This window comes from Xenopus laevis, chromosome 3L, assembly GCF_017654675.1.
Source record: "Xenopus laevis strain J_2021 chromosome 3L, Xenopus_laevis_v10.1, whole genome shotgun sequence".
Classification (NCBI taxonomy): domain Eukaryota; kingdom Metazoa; phylum Chordata; class Amphibia; order Anura; family Pipidae; genus Xenopus; species Xenopus laevis.
The window spans coordinates 136,022,788-136,040,667 of record NC_054375.1 but is presented as its reverse complement, the minus strand read 5'-3'; the positions used below and the strand labels follow the sequence as shown (position 1 = coordinate 136,040,667).

The 17,880-nt window shown below is 39.9% G+C and overlaps 1 protein-coding gene across 4 annotated transcripts in view; it reads left to right on the top strand.

Annotated features, from left to right (window-relative positions):
- The window catches only part of ebf2.L (EBF transcription factor 2 L homeolog), a 61,041-nt gene extending 48,200 nt beyond the window's left edge, over positions 1-12,841 (top strand). For 2 of the 4 annotated variants that reach the window (XM_018250596.2, XM_018250595.2), the window contains exons 9-16: positions 2,151-2,281; positions 2,718-2,844; positions 4,163-4,251; positions 4,680-4,745; positions 4,844-5,018; positions 5,616-5,801; positions 6,077-6,244; positions 12,261-12,841. In XM_018250596.2, the coding sequence (XP_018106085.1) occupies positions 2,151-2,281; positions 2,718-2,844; positions 4,163-4,251; positions 4,680-4,745; positions 4,844-5,018; positions 5,616-5,801; positions 6,077-6,244; positions 12,261-12,292 (974 nt within the window). In that variant the 3' untranslated portion in view covers positions 12,293-12,841. 4 annotated transcript variants of the gene reach the window in all.
- The last annotated feature ends 5,039 nt before the right edge of the window (positions 12,842-17,880 follow it).

Below are 17,880 nucleotides of genomic sequence, written 5' to 3'. Positions count from 1 at the left end.
AGCCAACAAAGTTGCAGGCTTGATCCCTCCTACCCACCCTTGTGGTTCTTACAGTTTTTAATTTTTTTTGGGAAGATTCAGCACCGGAGTGATGTCACTTCAGTGCAAATGTGATGTAACTTCCAGTTTCACGTGTCCCCCGGGTTGGAAGGTTAGTTGGCCTATTGTGGGTCGGGTAAAGGGAACATGCATGATTTCAAAAAATGAACCCGCACAGGACTCTAAGTTGTGGCACCATTAAGCAATGTCCAACTTGTGTGCTGAGCTACAATTTCCAGTATCCCCACCAAATCCTTTAGTTGTGATTTATAGTTTACCAACAGCTGAAGAGCCTCAAGTTGAAGACACTGCCCATCTCCAAGCACTTCCAGGCTTTCTAAGTGGGCCCTTCAAAGTGGCATTTCCACAGTCTCCTCGTCTCCGATTTGTGTGGATTTTGTTTGGTTACTTATCGTGGAGTTGCATCTTTCTCAATGTGTGTTGCATTAAAACGAGAGAGGAATTAATGAACTGGAAGAGAATGATTGAATCAGTTAGGAATTTAGTATGGTGTTTATTTCTGAGCCCCGGCGGGCCGGTCAAACGGTGGATTTAAATCCCAGGGTGTTGGCCTTAGAGAGGAGAGAGGCCGGCATTGAGTTGAACTGATTGGAAGTGATTGACGGGCTGTTGGTGTTCTGGAAGCCTGCCTGAGATATGCATCACCTCTGACCCTGTCAGGGCTAACAGCACTGTGATAGATTGAACTTGGTTTTGGTTCCTGATGGAACGTAAAGTCCTGGGGCCTTCTCACGTGGAAGCCATAGATTATGATGCACCTAGAATGATTTATTAATGAGAAAGCCACACTCACTTATATTCTCCTGTTTAGACCTCTTTGGAACCTCTGCTTTTATTTTGTCATGGTCATAAAAATTCACAAAAAATTTTTTTCCCCATAATTTTGTTTTTCTTATCGTTTTTGTGATATCCGTTATTAGTGAGCCATCTCAGGCTCCTGCATTGTCCATCGTTTTCTTTTTTATTTTCTGTGGTTTTTGGATCTCTTACATTTCCCCAAGTTCTTGGGATCGAAAACTGATCTGGTTGTTAGGGGTCAGTTACCCTAGAAAGCAGGTTGTAGTCTGGAATAGCTTCCCCTTTAAAGTTGAAGCACTGCGAAATTGGGCATCCTCCAACATAAGCCCTCTTGCCCATTTTATATAAATTTACAACATAAAATAATTCCTTGCCTTACTTTGTCATCGCAGGCTCTAAACACTTTCCCTGTGTAATTGACCCTATCCCGAGGAGTCAGATGGAATGGTCCTTTACCTGTATAATAATAATTTAACATGGCACGTATATGCCATTTACAGTATCGCAGCCAATAAAAGTGCCACATGGAGTTCCCTGATTGCCCGGATACATTTTATCTGTCAATAGAAGTGACTTTCTACTTTTACTAATGGAAGCGCTGCAGGTTCTGCTGGAATTCTGCCCCAGCCAAGAAAAATATCATTAAAATCTATAGGTCCCCCAGTGGCCCCTCCAGCTCCGCATACCGTGATCTTCTGTAACTGCTGCACGCAAGAACTACTCGCAGCTATACGCATTTCTGTTGAGGAGTGTAGGCTTTCTGGGAGCTTAATGTGGTCTATAAGTTGCAGAACTTCTCTTGCTGAATATTACTTTATGGATACGTGAGTGGAGCTGCCATATTGCTTGCCTTGGCTGTAGGATTCTATGAAATCTGCTATAAAACAGTGTTTCTATACTTAACTGCTGGTAATGTTGCTGATTCATGAAGCCTATGCTGGTTAAGGGGGCTCTATAAATATAAATTTTGAAATTTCGGTTGATCATAGGTTTGTTTTCGGTTTATCAGTATTGCATGGATGGTTGAACAGAATGGGGTAGCTAAAATTGCACCCTAATACCGGCTAACGTATTAATATTAAGTTGTAACATAATAACACATAACAACCAGTCAGTAAGTAGAATTATCTGGTTCCCTGATTGAATGCTATGGACTTTCAGACCTTTTGCAACTTCTGACTCTGACTATATAAGTAGAACCGGTTTATTTAAAGGAAGAGGGGTGCCAGAAGAGAAGATACATTGATCCAGGACAATATCAGTTAATTTCACTCATCTTTGTGTATCTCCAGCTACACCATGCATCAAAGCCATCAGTCCCAGTGAAGGCTGGACAACAGGAGGGGCTATGGTGATAATCATTGGGGACAATTTCTTTGATGGCCTACAAGTGGTGTTTGGGACAATGCTGGTATGGAGTGAGGTGAGTACAATGTCCAGGGAGAGCCAGAGGGAAGCAATAGTCCAAACAATGCTCTGGGTCACCTCCATGACCAAGCTGAGATTAGAAATAGGCCCTGGCATTTCAAGTACAAAAAGCACAAACATCTCACTTGCAGCGAGGGCTTTCAGTGTGAGTTGTGGGCATAGTCCTGCCATAAACAAGCAATAGGTACAGGACTCTGGAGAACCATATACCCAAAACAGTTGACTTATGACCCCTCCCCAAGGAAAGAGGAGGCTGCAAGTGGCATGTCTGGGGCAGGTAGAGTGTCACCGGGGATTACCCTTGTTCTTCAGTGAGTTAAGCTCTGTATCATAAAGTAGCAGAATCGCCAGGGGACGTTTCCTGTTGAGCTTGTCTTCTGCCCCCTGGTGGATAATATACTTCATTTAGCGTCTTTGTTTTTACTCTACAGCTTATCACCCCCCACGCCATCCGGGTGCAGACACCTCCAAGGCACATTCCCGGAGTTGTGGAGGTGACACTGTCTTACAAATCCAAACAGTTCTGCAAAGGAGCCCCAGGGAGGTTTATTTACACAGGTGAGTATGAGTGCCGTACAGTGGGGAGCTATAATGACATTTGGGGACGGTTTCATCAAGACTGCAGCACACAGAGGAATTGTCATGATTGACTTGCAAAGTAGATACATATTAATGGGGCCATGTTGGTGCCCAGGGAGGCGCAGGGGAGGAATCAGAGAGGCACACGAGTAAAGGCTAAGAGAGTTATACTGACTTATAGAATGGTCTAGATGTCGTAGTAAGCAGATAGCAGTGACTGGTACAGAGGGAATACTTTTAATAATAATATAATATGTATATTTAGATCAAGAGCAGGTAGGCTTTATATATATATATATATATATATATATATATATATATATATATATATATATATAATACAAGTGCCTGGGGCTGCTCTACTGCTCTACTAGTCGCATGTGAAAGTCAAAGCAGTCTCAATACAACTTGGCGCTCTTCCATTGTCCTGCGTAAGTCGGATTCAGAGTCTCAACGGTGTTGAGAAATCTCAGAGGATCTTGGCTATTAGTTTTCCAAATATGCATTAAAAACACCTATTTTGCATCAATTTGCAAGGTGTAAACGGTGCGAGCTGCGAGAATGTTAGGCAGGTACTAATAAACACGTACCGGCTCCCTGGATGCACACAGAACCATTTCTATCTCAAACCCATCGGGTCCGGAGACTCAATGGCAGCTGAGATATGTATTATTAAAGCTCTTAAACATACCCGCTGGGAGATGAAGAAAATCTAAGTTTCGCCGTTGTCACTTTTTTTTTTTATCCTTCTCCAAATCTTATCATTTTCTATTAAATTCCCTCATGTCTGGCTGCCGTTATATTAAAATTCATGTTCCCTGTAATTATTAAATAAAAAGGTAAATAGAGACGCAGTTTCAGCAGGGACGTGACCTTCTCAGCTCATTTGATTTTGAGGAAGGGTGTCTTTGATAAACAGGGAACAAAGATTACAATATGTTCTGAAATCTCTTTAGACTGCGTATTTATTTGGAAAATTTTGCACCTGGGTCGGCTTTAAGCAGAGATGTCAATCTTGCTGCCATTCAGGCTATGTAAATGCTGTTTTAGTTGTGTAACTGAGAGTATGAGTTTACAGTTTTATCCTGCAGAGCTTGCATTCTAAAGCATAAGAAAAGCAGCCATGTATCTGCCTTCAAACAGCAGGCCAGTAAATGGTAATTGCTGATTGGTTGCTATAAGTTACAAAACCTTATGTACTAACTCTACTGGAAAGATCAAAGCTAATAGATTGGCTGTCATGTGTAGCTGACCTGTAGTAGAGCATAAAGTTCAGTTTTTCTTTTTTTTCTTTCAGCTTTAAATGAGCCTACAATTGATTATGGATTCCAGAGACTGCAAAAAGTAATTCCTAGACACCCTGGAGACCCAGAAAGGATGGCAAAGGTAAGAACAAATGGGGCAACCGTACTGTAAAAGAACTTGAAGTATCAATAACCAAACATGACTGATACAACTCATGAATTACAGCAGTGGGTTTCAGAAGCCCTTAAGGTCTAGTTTAAGCCCTTTTAAAGGTCCAACACTGGGTGAGGGTTCCCCCTTGGCTCATAACAAGGCTACAGATATAGTAAGACCATTGAAAGATCGTGAGATATTTTCCTGAATCTCTCCATAGATCCGAATCCCTGCTTTAGGTTCTTTAGAGTAGGAACACATTTATCCCAGAGCTGGTACCTGGTCAAGACCATGGGCAACTTCTATTCAGGTCTCGCTACTGTTTTCCTGGGTCCCCTTCATTGCTGCATATTCTTCTGACTAATGTGTAGTCTGTATATGGATTGGAAGAATGACGAGTGTATACTGTTCCCTAGGAAATGTTATTGAAACGGGCAGCAGATCTGGTGGAGGCGCTATACGGAACCCCGCACAATAATCAGGTATGTTTCAATCGCAGTATAAAACTGTACAAATAAAACTGGAGGCAGTGATATTATGTGCAAATGACTATAAATGATGTTTTCACTCTTCTGTACAGGACATTATTCTGAAGAGGGCAGCCGACATTGCGGAGGCTCTGTACAGTGTTCCTCGGAACCACAACCAAATTCCTGCACTTTCCAGCTCACCCGTGCACAGTGGGATGATGGGAATTAACTCATATGGGGGACAGCTTGGTGTGAGCATATCAGAGTCACAGGCTAATAATCAGGGTGAGAAGAGCCAGCTTACCTGATTGCTACCTCTTGTTCTTATTAATCTTTTATCTCCCCCCATCATATTTCCTTCCCTGTCAACATCTTGATCTGATCTCTGCCTCTCCTGTACTGGAAGTGACACTTAGGGGGTTATTTAATAAGCTCCGAATACCTGAAACTCCCCAAAATCTGAAAAATTCGTGATTTATTGTGTTATAATGGGCGTAAAAAAGAAATCACAAATTTTTTGGAATTTTTTAAACCCCGAGGGCTAAAAAGCCTGAATATAAAAGCACGGCATCTCAAACCTGTCGAGGTTTCATAAAAGTCAATGGGAACAGTCCCATTGGTTTTTGGTTGTGTCGGGGGTTTCGGGCAATTTCACAATGTTTTCTGAGCTTTCGGGTGAAAACTCCAAAAAATTATTTTCTTCTTTCGGGGAAAATTCACAGAAAAATCGTGAAAATCTGAGCTTTTCCCGCAAAGGTAATTTTCAGGAAAATGTAATAAGTAAGCTTTAGAAACCTGAGCTGGTTAGTTTGTAGCAGCCGATATTGAGATAAATTCGGACCTTGATAAATAACACACTTGATGTTCCTGGTTTCTGTGCAGGTTACATCCGGAACACAAGCAGTATCTCCCCACGAGGATATTCCAGCAGTTCCACCCCACAGCAGTCTAATTACAGCACCCCCAGCAACAGCATGAATGGCTACAGCAACGTCCCCATGTCCAATCTTGGAGTGCCTGGATCCCCGGGATTCATCAATGGCTCCCCCACCACCTCCCCCTATGGCAGTGAGTATCCTGTACTGAGATCACATTGACTAGATATGTCCAGCACTTATATAATGTAGTAGTATTGAGTATTACATGGTTTGGTGGCTTTTTGTCAGGAAATGGGAGGAATAATTACAGCAGATCACCTGAACGCTATCTATAAATGTATCTATGAATGTTTTTTATTTACACTTGTCAGTTATAAATGGCTCAGGTACTTCTTACAATTATACCAGTTGTCAGGTTCACAATGTTGGTATTGACCCAGCTCTGTGTCTTTCCTTACTTTGCAGTTATGCCCTCCAGCCCGCCTGTGGGATCATCCGGAAGCTCATCTATTCTGCCTTTTTCCTCCTCCGTCTTCCCGTCCATTAAACAGAAGAGTGCCTTTGCCCCTGTCATACGACCGCAGGGCTCCCCGTCTCCAGCCTGCTCCAGCTCCAACTCCAATGGTTTCCGAGGTGAGGCCCTGAGATGCTGCAAGATATAGGGGGTTATTCATCAAGGTCTGAATATCCGAACCTCTAATAATTCGTAGTTTTCAGAATTATTTGAGATTTATTAAAGTCCGATGGTCTAAAAACTCCAAATCCGATAACCCCGACATCTTAAAGCTCTCTCCTGTATAAGTCGGTGGGGAAGGTCCCAGTGTCTGCGCTGATGTCTGTATTGATATCCGATGGTTTCGGGGATTCGGAGCAAAAAACTCTGAAAACTTGTAAAAATCTTAGTTTTTGCAGAAAACTCAGAACAATTTGGAGTTTTCAAGGAAAGCTCCGAAAGTTTTCACAGTTTTGCCCGACCCTATTTTTTTCTTCTAGTTGTTCGGAGTTGGATATTAGAAATACTGAGATAAATTCGGACCTTGATAAATAACCCCTATAGTGTTTCTGTGGGTACGCTGGTACGGTGCATTAGACAATTAGCAAACTCTATTATTGACCCTCTACCCCTAGAAATGTCTCATGTACTCAAAATGACCAACAGAGCAGGAACATTGTGGAGCACTGACCCCACTGTCTCATGTGCATGGACATTATTTTTTAATGCAGTTTTGCTTCTTGTTTATAATGGCATTGTGGAGATTTCAAAGGTTATTCTAGTAACTATGTATTTGGGTCAGAAAATCTGTTGAAGGACAGTCCTGCCATGAGGCAAGGTCAATACTTCGCCCAGTGCAGCAATCCCTCAGTGGGTTTCTGGTAGAGGTCCTAACGACACATTTTGAGGATCCACTTATAGCCTCCAAGAATGTAAGTAATGTATAAGTAATGTATAGTTTATGAAAGGCATGTACTGATATAAATTGCCCTTGCCCTAGCTGTTGCTATACTACACCAATATTGCATGGAGCTATAGTTGAACAGGTTTAAAAGTCTCTAAAATGGATTCTGTCATGATTTTTATGATGTCGTTTTTATTTCTAAATTACACTGTTTACACTGTAAATAATTCACTCTACCATGTAAAATTTCATTCCTGAACCAACAAGTGTATTTTTTTCAGTTGTAATATTGGTGTGTAGGCTCTATCTCAGGTCATTTTGCCTGGTCATGTGCTTTCAGAAAGAGCCAGCACTTTAGGATGGAACTGCTTTCTGGCAGGCTGTTGTTTCTCCTACTCAATGTAACTGAATGTGTCTCAGTGGGACCTAGAGTTGCCACCCGGCCGGTATTATACCGGCCTAGCCGGTAAAACACTTGCCAAGGCCGGGGCAATGCAATTGCCGGTAATTTGTAATACCCTTTAAAAAAAAGCCCCTGGCCTGCCCCCAATTCGCAAAGAACGTACCTTTTTCCAGCGCCGTGGACGTCTCTGCGATGTTGCTCCGCCCCTTTTGCGACGCGGACAGCCCCCTTTTGGAGCCCGCCCCCCACTGGCCAGTATTATTTTTAAGTAAAGGTGGCAACACTAGTGGGACCTGGATTTTACTATTGAGTGCTGTTCATAGATCTACCAGGGAGCTGTTATCTTGTGTCAGGGAGCTGCTACCTGGTTACCTTCCCATTGTTCTGTTGTTAGGCTGTTCGAGGGGGGGGTTGATATCACTCCAAGTTGAAGTACAGCAATAAAGAGTGACTGAAGTTTATTAGAGCACAAGTCACATGACTGGGGGCAGCTGGGAAACTGACAATATGTCTAGCCCAAAGTCAGATTTTAAGATTAAATATAAAAAGAATTTCTCTTTTGAGAAATGGATTTCAGTGCATAATTCTGCGGGAGCAGCACTATTAACTGATGAGTTTTGAAAAAAACATGTTTTCTCATGACAGTATCCCTTTAATATTGAACTGAAGAGGAATGTTACCTACTTTCCAAACAGCACATGCAGCTGCTGACTATGAATTCCCAACTAACAAGAAGAATATGCGTTGCACATAGAGACGTATGTACCTAATATGTAAATACTGCCACCCCACGTCAAGTGTTATTTAGACAGAGGCAAGCATATTAAGGAGGCCATATCCCCTTTGTCTCCCTTATCCCTCCCACTGACTCTGTTTGAGGTCCATTGCCCCCACCCTCCATAGGGACACCCAGACCTGTCATAAGAGAGCGGTGACTGTGAAGTGTCAGCAGGGAGCACAGCGTGAGCTCAGGGGTTCTGCATGGCCGGAGCAGACAGGGATCTACACTGCCTTAACATACTGTATATACTTGAGAGTGTGTGTATAATAACAATGTAAGCACACGGCTCAGAAATAATACTTATTTGTGCTGTAAGGTCACACAGACGTTGGGAAGTTATGATTATTAATCTCCTTTGCAATCCAAGTAGCGGTGTCTATTTCTGCCTATGGTAGGTCACCTTGAGAAAGGGAACATTGTGCTTGCTCCTTTTTTCCCCCGACATAATTTTTCTTCAGTTACCCTATAACATTCTTCCCATAGACAATTCATTAAATGTAAGTGTGCAAACTCCATTTGTGTCATGATTATCCATTACAGAAGTTTGGGTTTCCCATACTGATTGCTATCGGCAACGGCACAACTAGATGTTACTGGGCCCCATAGCAAATTCATTTTATGGCTCCCAATATGTCCAGCGGTTGTCTTGTTTTATCAATAGATAATAGATAGAAAATGCTCATTATTGGGCCTTATGGGGACCCCTTTACCACCTGGGCCCCCCTGTAGCCACAGGGTCTGCTTCCTCTGTAGTTATGGCCCTGGCTGTCTGTTTTGGGCCACAGGTCCCATATGCTTTGACCTTCACCAGCAGTTAGGGTTGCCACCTTTTCTGGAAAAAAATACCTTCCTATATATTTATCTTTTTCCCTATTAATAACATTGGGTTCAACATCATTTTTACAGGCCAGGCCAGTGAAATACCGGCCAGGTGGCAACTCTACCAGCAGCTGAGAGTTCCTGTACAACCACATTTGGGGGGCACACTTTGCCCTTATTATATGTACATTATAGTGAGAGAGTAATGTTTCCTCCATAGTTATTGGGGGAATAACCTTTAGACCCATCTGTAACTACTTTGCTTGCCCAGGATAAGCTGCATAGCCCTGGCTTCACGTATGTCACATTCTAATGTTAATCCTTAATAAATAAAGATGCCACTTGCAGCACAATCCAACTTAGTATATTATACATATGTCCTAGAGAGCAAAAAAGATTTTGACCTGTTCTGCGCCTGTCGTTTACCTGTAGGAAATATGTTTCCAATGGTTATACTAAATCAAGGTATTTGGCCAGAAATGTATTTTTGAGTTTTAATATCTCTCTCCCCTGATTTTAAGTTTTCCCTCATCTTACATTGTTATTTTGTGGTCTCCCTGATTTTACACCATTTTTTTTCGGGTCCCCTGAAAAACGTAAAATGGGGGTTCTACTGTATATATCTATAGAACGGAATTGTACTATGCTGAAATAAATATATTAACATTTTAAATAAAGTCTGTGTATATATATATATATATATATATATATATAATGGACCAGCACTCCAGTAGTTTGATCAAATAGATTTATTCACACATCACTCGTGTATTCCAACGTTTCGGCCCTCGTTGGGGCCTTTATCAAGGATATATATATATATATATATATATATATATATATATATATATATATATATATATAATACACAAAAGCTATGAATATCTTGTAAATTATATCCTTATAAACGGTGAGTTCTGATGTCACATGACTCACTAAAATTTGTGTATTATAATAAATAAAGTACCCCCATTTGCAAAATATGAAGATATTAGAAGTAACCTCGGAGTTCCATGACCTGTATAAAAACACTGGTGTTTTTATATGGTCATGAAACTCCTCTGTAACTTATAATATCCTTATATTTTACAAGAGGGGGTACTTTATTCACTATATAATATTTCCAGAAGAATCCACACTCTCAGGTCTTACAAATTAAAGCATATGTTTTACTTTAAAACCACATTCTGACATTTTGGCCGACCCACGGCCTATATATATATATATTTTTTTTTCCCCCCCAAGGACCCGCAACAATTATTCTTTATTCATAGTTGTGTATCAAACATTTCGGCCCAAATTAGGGCCTTTATCAATTTGGACCAAAAACGTTGGATACACAAGCATGAATAAAGAATAATGATTCACTAATTCTGGAGTGCGAGTCCTTTGGAAACATATATACAGTAAAACGCCCATTTTACCCACATTTTTACGTTTTTCAGGGGACCAGAACAAAAATGGTGTAAAATCCAGGAAAATGTAAAATCAGGGAAATGTATTATGCATAATATATAGATGGGACCACAAAACAACAATGTAAAGTGAGGGAAAATGTAAAATCAGGGGATGTAAAATGGGGGTTCTACCGTATAAGCAAGATTTGACTCAGCACCCGGACTAATTAAAGACCGGCTCAGAGTGCAAATGTTTGGATATATATATATATATATATATATATATATATATATATATATATATATATATATATATATATATATATATATATATATATATGTATATGTATATTACGCTTCAAAGGACCCGCACAAATTCAGTGAAACTTTCGTTTTTATTCATACTTGTGTATCCAACTTGTGGATACACACGAAATGAATAAAAACTAATGTTTCAGTGATTTTGGAGTGTTGGTCCTTTGAAGAGTAATATATACAGTATATATATATATATTCATACATATGTCTGTGAGGGCAGGCTTCCCCTGGCAGTGAAAAGGTTACACTCTGTGACAGTAACCTGAGCAGCAAAGGGGTTTGGGAATATTCGGGGATCTAGTTTCACTCTCAAGCCCAGTCTTTCAGCACTGGGCTCAGCAAGGTCTTCCTCACACCCCAGGGAGCTCGCCTTATCCCCTCACTGCCAGCTCAACTCTGCAGGGCAGAAGGGAAACCAGGAGCCAGGCCGGAAACCAGCCTGTGTTGCACATCAGATAGAGCCCAGGCGGCGTATGAATGCATAACATGGGATAGTGTAACAGACGCGCATAGTTTAGGGCACAATGTAACATTCCTGAATGTACACACATAAAGCTGTATTTATCAAGAGCGATCCGAGTGACAAGACTCGCTAGTCCGCTGTTAATCTAGCGATCACTCAAGCATGGCCTCTTATTCATACTTGCCCTTCAGTTGTGTGTGTGTTTTTTATTTCCCCTCGCTGCTCCTTCCATTTTATCCTTCAACACCTCCGCCTAATCTTATTTATGGAATGGGAAAAGTGTAAGTCTGGGAGGCAGAACAGGAACGTTTATGTCAGTTCCTAGGCTTAGAAAGCTCACATTGTATCCCAAGCAGCGAGACACTTTCCTATAGATCTCCCCTAACTGAGAATGGTGGAACACATTAGGATAGGGTGTCATGTCGAAACCATATAATTCTACTAGTGCGATGTCAGGGCTTTGCCAGGAATGAAATTTTATATTGTAGAATGAATTATTTGCAGTGTAAACAGTGTAGTTTAAAAATAAAAACGACATCATAAAAATCATGACAGAATCCCTTTAAGTTAACTTTCAGTATGTTATAGAATGGCCAATTCTGAGAAACGTTTCAATTGGTCTTCATTATTTCTATTTTCTATTTTTTTTTAATTATTTGAATTTTTCTGGCTCTTTCCAGTTTTGAAATGGGAGTCACTAACTCCATCTAATGCTCTGTAAGGTTACAAATTGTTATTTTTACTATTTATTTCTATTCAGTCCATCTCCTATTAATATTCCAGATTAAATCGATGCATGGTTTCTAGGGTAATTTGGACCCTAGAAACCAAGTTGTGGAAATAACAAACTGTAGAGCAGCTGAATAAAAAGCTCAAAATAAATAAATAACTCAAAAACCACTGATGATAAAAAATCAAAACCATTTGTCTAGAGCATAGTAAAAGTTAACTCAAAGGTGAACAACCTCTTTAATTGTCTGTTTGATGTCCCCAAGCTAGGAAGATGGTTTAGAATATGCGTCCGTTATAATATTGCACTGATTCTCATTGTATTTTATGGTATTTTTGCAGCTATGACAGGCTTGGTGGTGCCTCCCATGTGAAAGAGCGATGGACTTTTTTTTCACTGAGGTGCAAGATAAAACTTCAAGTTGTGGCTAAAATTGGACCTGCCGGTGAGGAGACTTTTCTTTTGCTCCTGTCCTTGAAATGCCGCCAGTCCTCAGCGAGGAGAAGACAACATGGCATGGAATTCCAGAATTAGGAGCAGACAAACGGAAACGGAAAACCTGTACAGAGCTGACAGTTCAGCTGACGATTCCATGGAATATTTTGGATATTTTCTTTCCTTTGTAGGAAAAAAAAAACAGTTTCTATTTTCAGCCAAACTTTTCTGATACCGACTTTTACGTTTGTCCAACGAGAAGAAAAAAAAAAAAAAAAAGTTTTTCAATGGAAGCGAAACAGGGTACTGGCAAAGGGAGACTCTTTTATCCGAAAGCATAATCTTCTTCCTTCGCTGTGACGTGTCGACCTAAACACTTACATTTTCTAATGTTTTAATTTGTTTTACATTATTTAAATGAATATACTTGTAACTTATTGTATTTAGAGGTAGGAACAAATCGACTAAATAAAGAGAAAGAGATGGGCGACGGTGTCTTGTTCATGCCATTCGGTCAGGGTTCTTTTTTGTCTATGAAAGTAATATACGTTTGCATGCTTCTAAACCTCAGGGTGGATTGGGACTACAACTCCCAGAATCCCACTAGTCACCAATAGCTCTGGTTGAGATGCTGGAAATTGTAGTTTAACAGCATTATATACCAGCTCCTGCCATAATCCCTTTTCTCATCCACTAATACGTGGTAGAGTCAGAAGGAGGAGACCTTAAAGGTGTTATGTTATGTAATAATGGGTATAAAGTCTGCCCACTGCCTAGTAACCCATAGCAACCAATCAGATGCTTGCTTTTCAACAGCAGAGCAGTGATTTGTCACTACAATTTCCCGAGTATAAAAGTCAACATTTTATTGGTCAATTATTTGGGTGAAATTTATTGGTTGCTATGTGTTACTAAACCTGGGTCACATACTGTACCAGTTGCATGCCTCCCAACATTTTGGAAATAAAAAGAGGGACACATTTTTTTGGACCACGCCCATTTTTTGTGGCCGCACCCCCTAATTACCATGTTCATTTTACAAAATTTGGCAGGTTATGAAAGTTTGAACATATTTCTGTGTTTTTTTCAGTTATTACAGGTTTGCTAATGAAGGTGAAAAGCTGTGAGTCTAACTTTTCCCAAATGACCTCCTTATCTAAATTGTTGCAATTACTTATTTGCTTATATCAAAATTGTTACAAAATATCTTATTTGCAATCTGACAAAAGCCAATTAAGTTACAAACTTTGTTTCTTTTTCTGAGAAAGTCTGGACTTTTCATAACAAATGCGTGATTGCAGGTTGAGCTGTCAAAAGCGTGACTGTCCCGCTGAAAACGGGAGGTATGCAGTTGCTGCACTGCATCACCTTTGAGTTAACTGTTAGTATGATGTAGGGAGTGATATTCTGAGACAATTTGCAATTGGCATTCATTTTTTATTATTTGAGGTATTTGAGTTATTTAGCTTTTTTATTCAGCAACTCTCCAGTTTGCAATTCCAGCCATCTGGTTGCTAGGGTCCACATTCCCCTAGCAACCATGCATCGATTTGAATAAGAGATTGGAATATGAATAGGAGAGGCCATGAACAGAAAGATTAGTAATAAAAAGTAGCAATAACAATACATTTGTAGCCTTGCAGAGCAATTGTTTTTGTTAAGATGGGGTCAGTGACCCCTGCTGAAAAGTGTCAGAAGAAGAAGGTAAATAATTAGAAAACTATAAAAAATAAATAATGAAGACAATTGAAAAGTTGCTTAGAATTGGCCATTCTATAACACACTAAAAGTTAACTTAAAGGTGAACTACCCCTTTAATAAACAGATGACCCTTATCTGGTAATTGATTATTATTATTATTATTATGCTTTAGTTATAAGTCTTGACTTAGCAGCACTTTTCAGAGATTATACATCATTCACACCAGTCCCTGCTCCAGTGGAGCTTACAATCTAATCGCATTTACACACACTCTGGTCAACTTGTTGATGAGACAGAAAGAGACGAGTGTCCGTCAGTTTGACTGTGCAGGTTGCACCCAGCGGCTTCAATTCTTGCTTTTTGTAGCTACAACCCCAGTGTGGGGCCCCCATAGGAACTAAGGCTAATGGGACGATCCTCTGCCGTCATAAATATTCTGGTGGTTATAAATCAAGGTCTGAATTTTTCTAAGTATTTCTAACATAAAAATCTGATCAACTCCGACAGCCCTAATGGACCTTACTTATCATTAAAAAAGTCTGAAAAAATTGGGTTGGACAAAAATCCGATAACTTGGAGTTTTGCCTGAAAAGTATGAATATTTCGTACTTTTCCGCAAATACTACGAATTTTTCGAATTTTTTTGTTCAAAATCCCCTGAAACTATTGGATATCAGTACGGACAGCAGCGCAGACACTGGGACCTTCCCCATTGACTTATACAGGACCTCAAGAGCTTTGAGATGCTGGATTTTCAGAGTCGGACTTTTAAGACCACCAGGCTTTAATAAATTCGTAGATTTTTTTTGTTTTTTCGAATTATTCGAATTTCGAACGATTCGAACTAAAAATTGTTAGATCATTCGACTGTTCGATAGTCAAAGTACTGTCTCTTTAAAAAAAAACTTCGACCCCCTAGTTCGCCACCTAAAGCCTACCGAAGTCAATGTTAGCCTATGGGGAAGGTCCCCATAGGCTTTGCTATCTTTTTTTGGTCGAAGAAAAATCGTTAGATCGATGGATTAACGATTTTTCGTTTCGATACGAATTGCGGTATATCCTTTGACTACGACATTCGAAGTCGAAGGATTTAACTTTGACAGTCGAATATCGAGGGTTAATTAACCCTCGATATTCGTCCATAAGTAAATTTGCCCCTTGGTATTGTGTTGGCTAGAAGAGACAAATTTTGATTCTTCCAGGGATGATCCTAATGCAAGTCTATGCTTATGAGTGGTGTCTATGGTGTTCCATTGAAATAGATAATACAGTAAATATTTTATTATTATTATTATTATTATTATTAACATCAATTTATATAGCGCCAACATATTGCGTAGCACTGTAAAGTAAATGTCATTATACAATATGTATATATAATAGACAAAAGCCATGAATATCTTGTAAATTATATCCTTATAAATGGTGAGTTCTGATGTCATCACTTATAAACGGTGAGTTCTGATGTCATTTCTGTCACATGACTCACTAAAATTTGTGTACCCCCAGTTGCAAAAAATGAGGATATTTCTTCGGCCTCGTGTTTTTATATGGTCATGGAACTCCTCAGTAACTTATAATATCCTTATATTTTACAAGGGGTACTTTAGTCACTATATAAAGCATACTGTGTGCCCTGATATTTCCTTCTACATATATGATTCAGCAATAACAATGGGAGCTGGAACATTGGTTACTTGGCTGAAGCACTCTGTATAAACTGAACAGGGCCCACCATCAAATTTTGGGGATTCATACAAGTTATTTATATGTGGCTCCCCATAAACACAAGAGCGCAAACATTTTTGGCCACACCCTTAAGTGTGTGCAGTATAAACAGTTGATGTTACTCTATAATAAGCAGTTCATATAATTACACGTATGGGACCTGTTATCCAGAATGCTCAGGACCTGGGTCCTTTTTTATTTTTAGAACCTCCCTTGTTAATATTCCAGTCTCTCATTCAAAGCAATGCATGGTTGCTAGGGGAATGTGGACCCTAGCAACCAGATGGCTGGAATTGCAAACTGCTGAATAAAAAGCGAAATAACTCAAAAACCACAAATAATTAAAAATGAAAACCAGTTGCAAATTGTCTCAGAATATCGTCCGGACAACGCTAATTCACCATATGCAAAGTTGCATCCAGGGCGCGAAAGATGGCAAAGTTTCTCTAGCGTTAATTCGACAAGCGTTGGCTAATTTGCATACGGCGGGAAGTTGAAGTTGAATGGACGTATATGTTGCAGCAAATACATTACACTACACACGCCTGGGAAACCTTAATAAAATAAAATAAAGTTATTTTGCCCTACACATGAGCCCAGTGTATAGTTTATGTGCCATATGTTAGAAAATGTAGGGGGGGAAGCCGGGTACCCTAAAAAAAAATTACGAGCTTTTGCAGCCTATCACCCTGAAAAACTGAAAAATCAAAAAAAATAATTTTTGAGGAAGTCCTATCTACTCTATTGCACTGCACCTGGTCTGAGGTGGCGAAGGCAAGTCTGGCGCAAGAGGTAACGTTCAGTAAAATGCGCATCTTAGTGAATTTGCGTAGTTACGTCCATTCGCCAGAGCGACAATTCGTCTGGCGTTAAGAGTGCGAAGTAGCACTACAGTCTATCTCATTTGCTAGCGAATTTATGCCTGCGCCATTAGTAAATCTGCGAAGTCCCGAAATGACGTCATGCTGGCGAAATTCGCCAGTGTTAGTCACTTCCCCTAATAGTAAATTTGCCCCATGGAGTGAGAACATGTGCTCAATGCTTTTAATTTTACTAAATATGTAAATACTTACAGTACATAGATCAAAGACAATAAATGTTGCACCCTTGCAAAAGAAGAAGCAAAGGGACCTTTAAATAAGAGGGCCATTACACACCCCCATTCCCCTGGTCCACCCAGCTCCAGAAAGGGGCCTCTGTTGTCCCAAAACCAATGGCTCAATGTTCTACCTTGGTCATGATGAAGACTCAGACATGGGAAGTGGTCAATCCGTGGCACCAACCCTACCTTGGAAACCCTGGGGCCCCTTTAAAAAGTCTACTGGAGCAGTTTGAGAGGGTAGCCTGTGCAGGGGTATTACCGAAAAACTCTGAAGAATGTTAAAAAAGCAGCAGAAATATTGTGTCTTCCATTCACTCAGCACTAGAACAATGAGCTTGCAGCATAGAATAAGCACAAACCAATCACAAATGTAATGTACTGAGACAAGCCAGAGGCACCTGGGAATTAGTCCGCCCATTTTAAGAATATTTACTTATTTCTCTTAATAGGTATGTAAATATTATGTAAAAAAGGGGAGAATTCAATGCAAATCATAAATTTTTTTCCATATGTAAAAAATAAAGTGGAATTTCCCTTTTCCAAATCAGAATCACATGTTGCTATTCAGACTTTACCGAAGATAAATATGCATTTTATAGGTTATTGATTCCCCAAAGACACCATGAAAACTGACAGAAATAAGCAGAATCTTATAATTAAACCTTTTACCCGTGCAGTGTAACATCCATGTATTTCCATGTATTTAGACAGGAAAGCACAGGGGGAAAGCAGATAATGTGTGCTGGACACATGATTTCACCATATCTGCATTTTTAATTCAGTGGGAGCTGCCATAATGCTATTAGAGGTATTGGGAGTTATGTAATAAAAGGCACTAAGTTTGCCCAGGAGCAGTAACCCATAGCAACCAATCAGAGGGTAGCATTTAATGGTCACCTGCTTAAAAGCCAACATCTTATTTGTTGCTCTGGGTTACTGCTCCTGGGCAAACTTAGTGCCTTTTATTACATACAGGGGATTGTGTGTATACAACA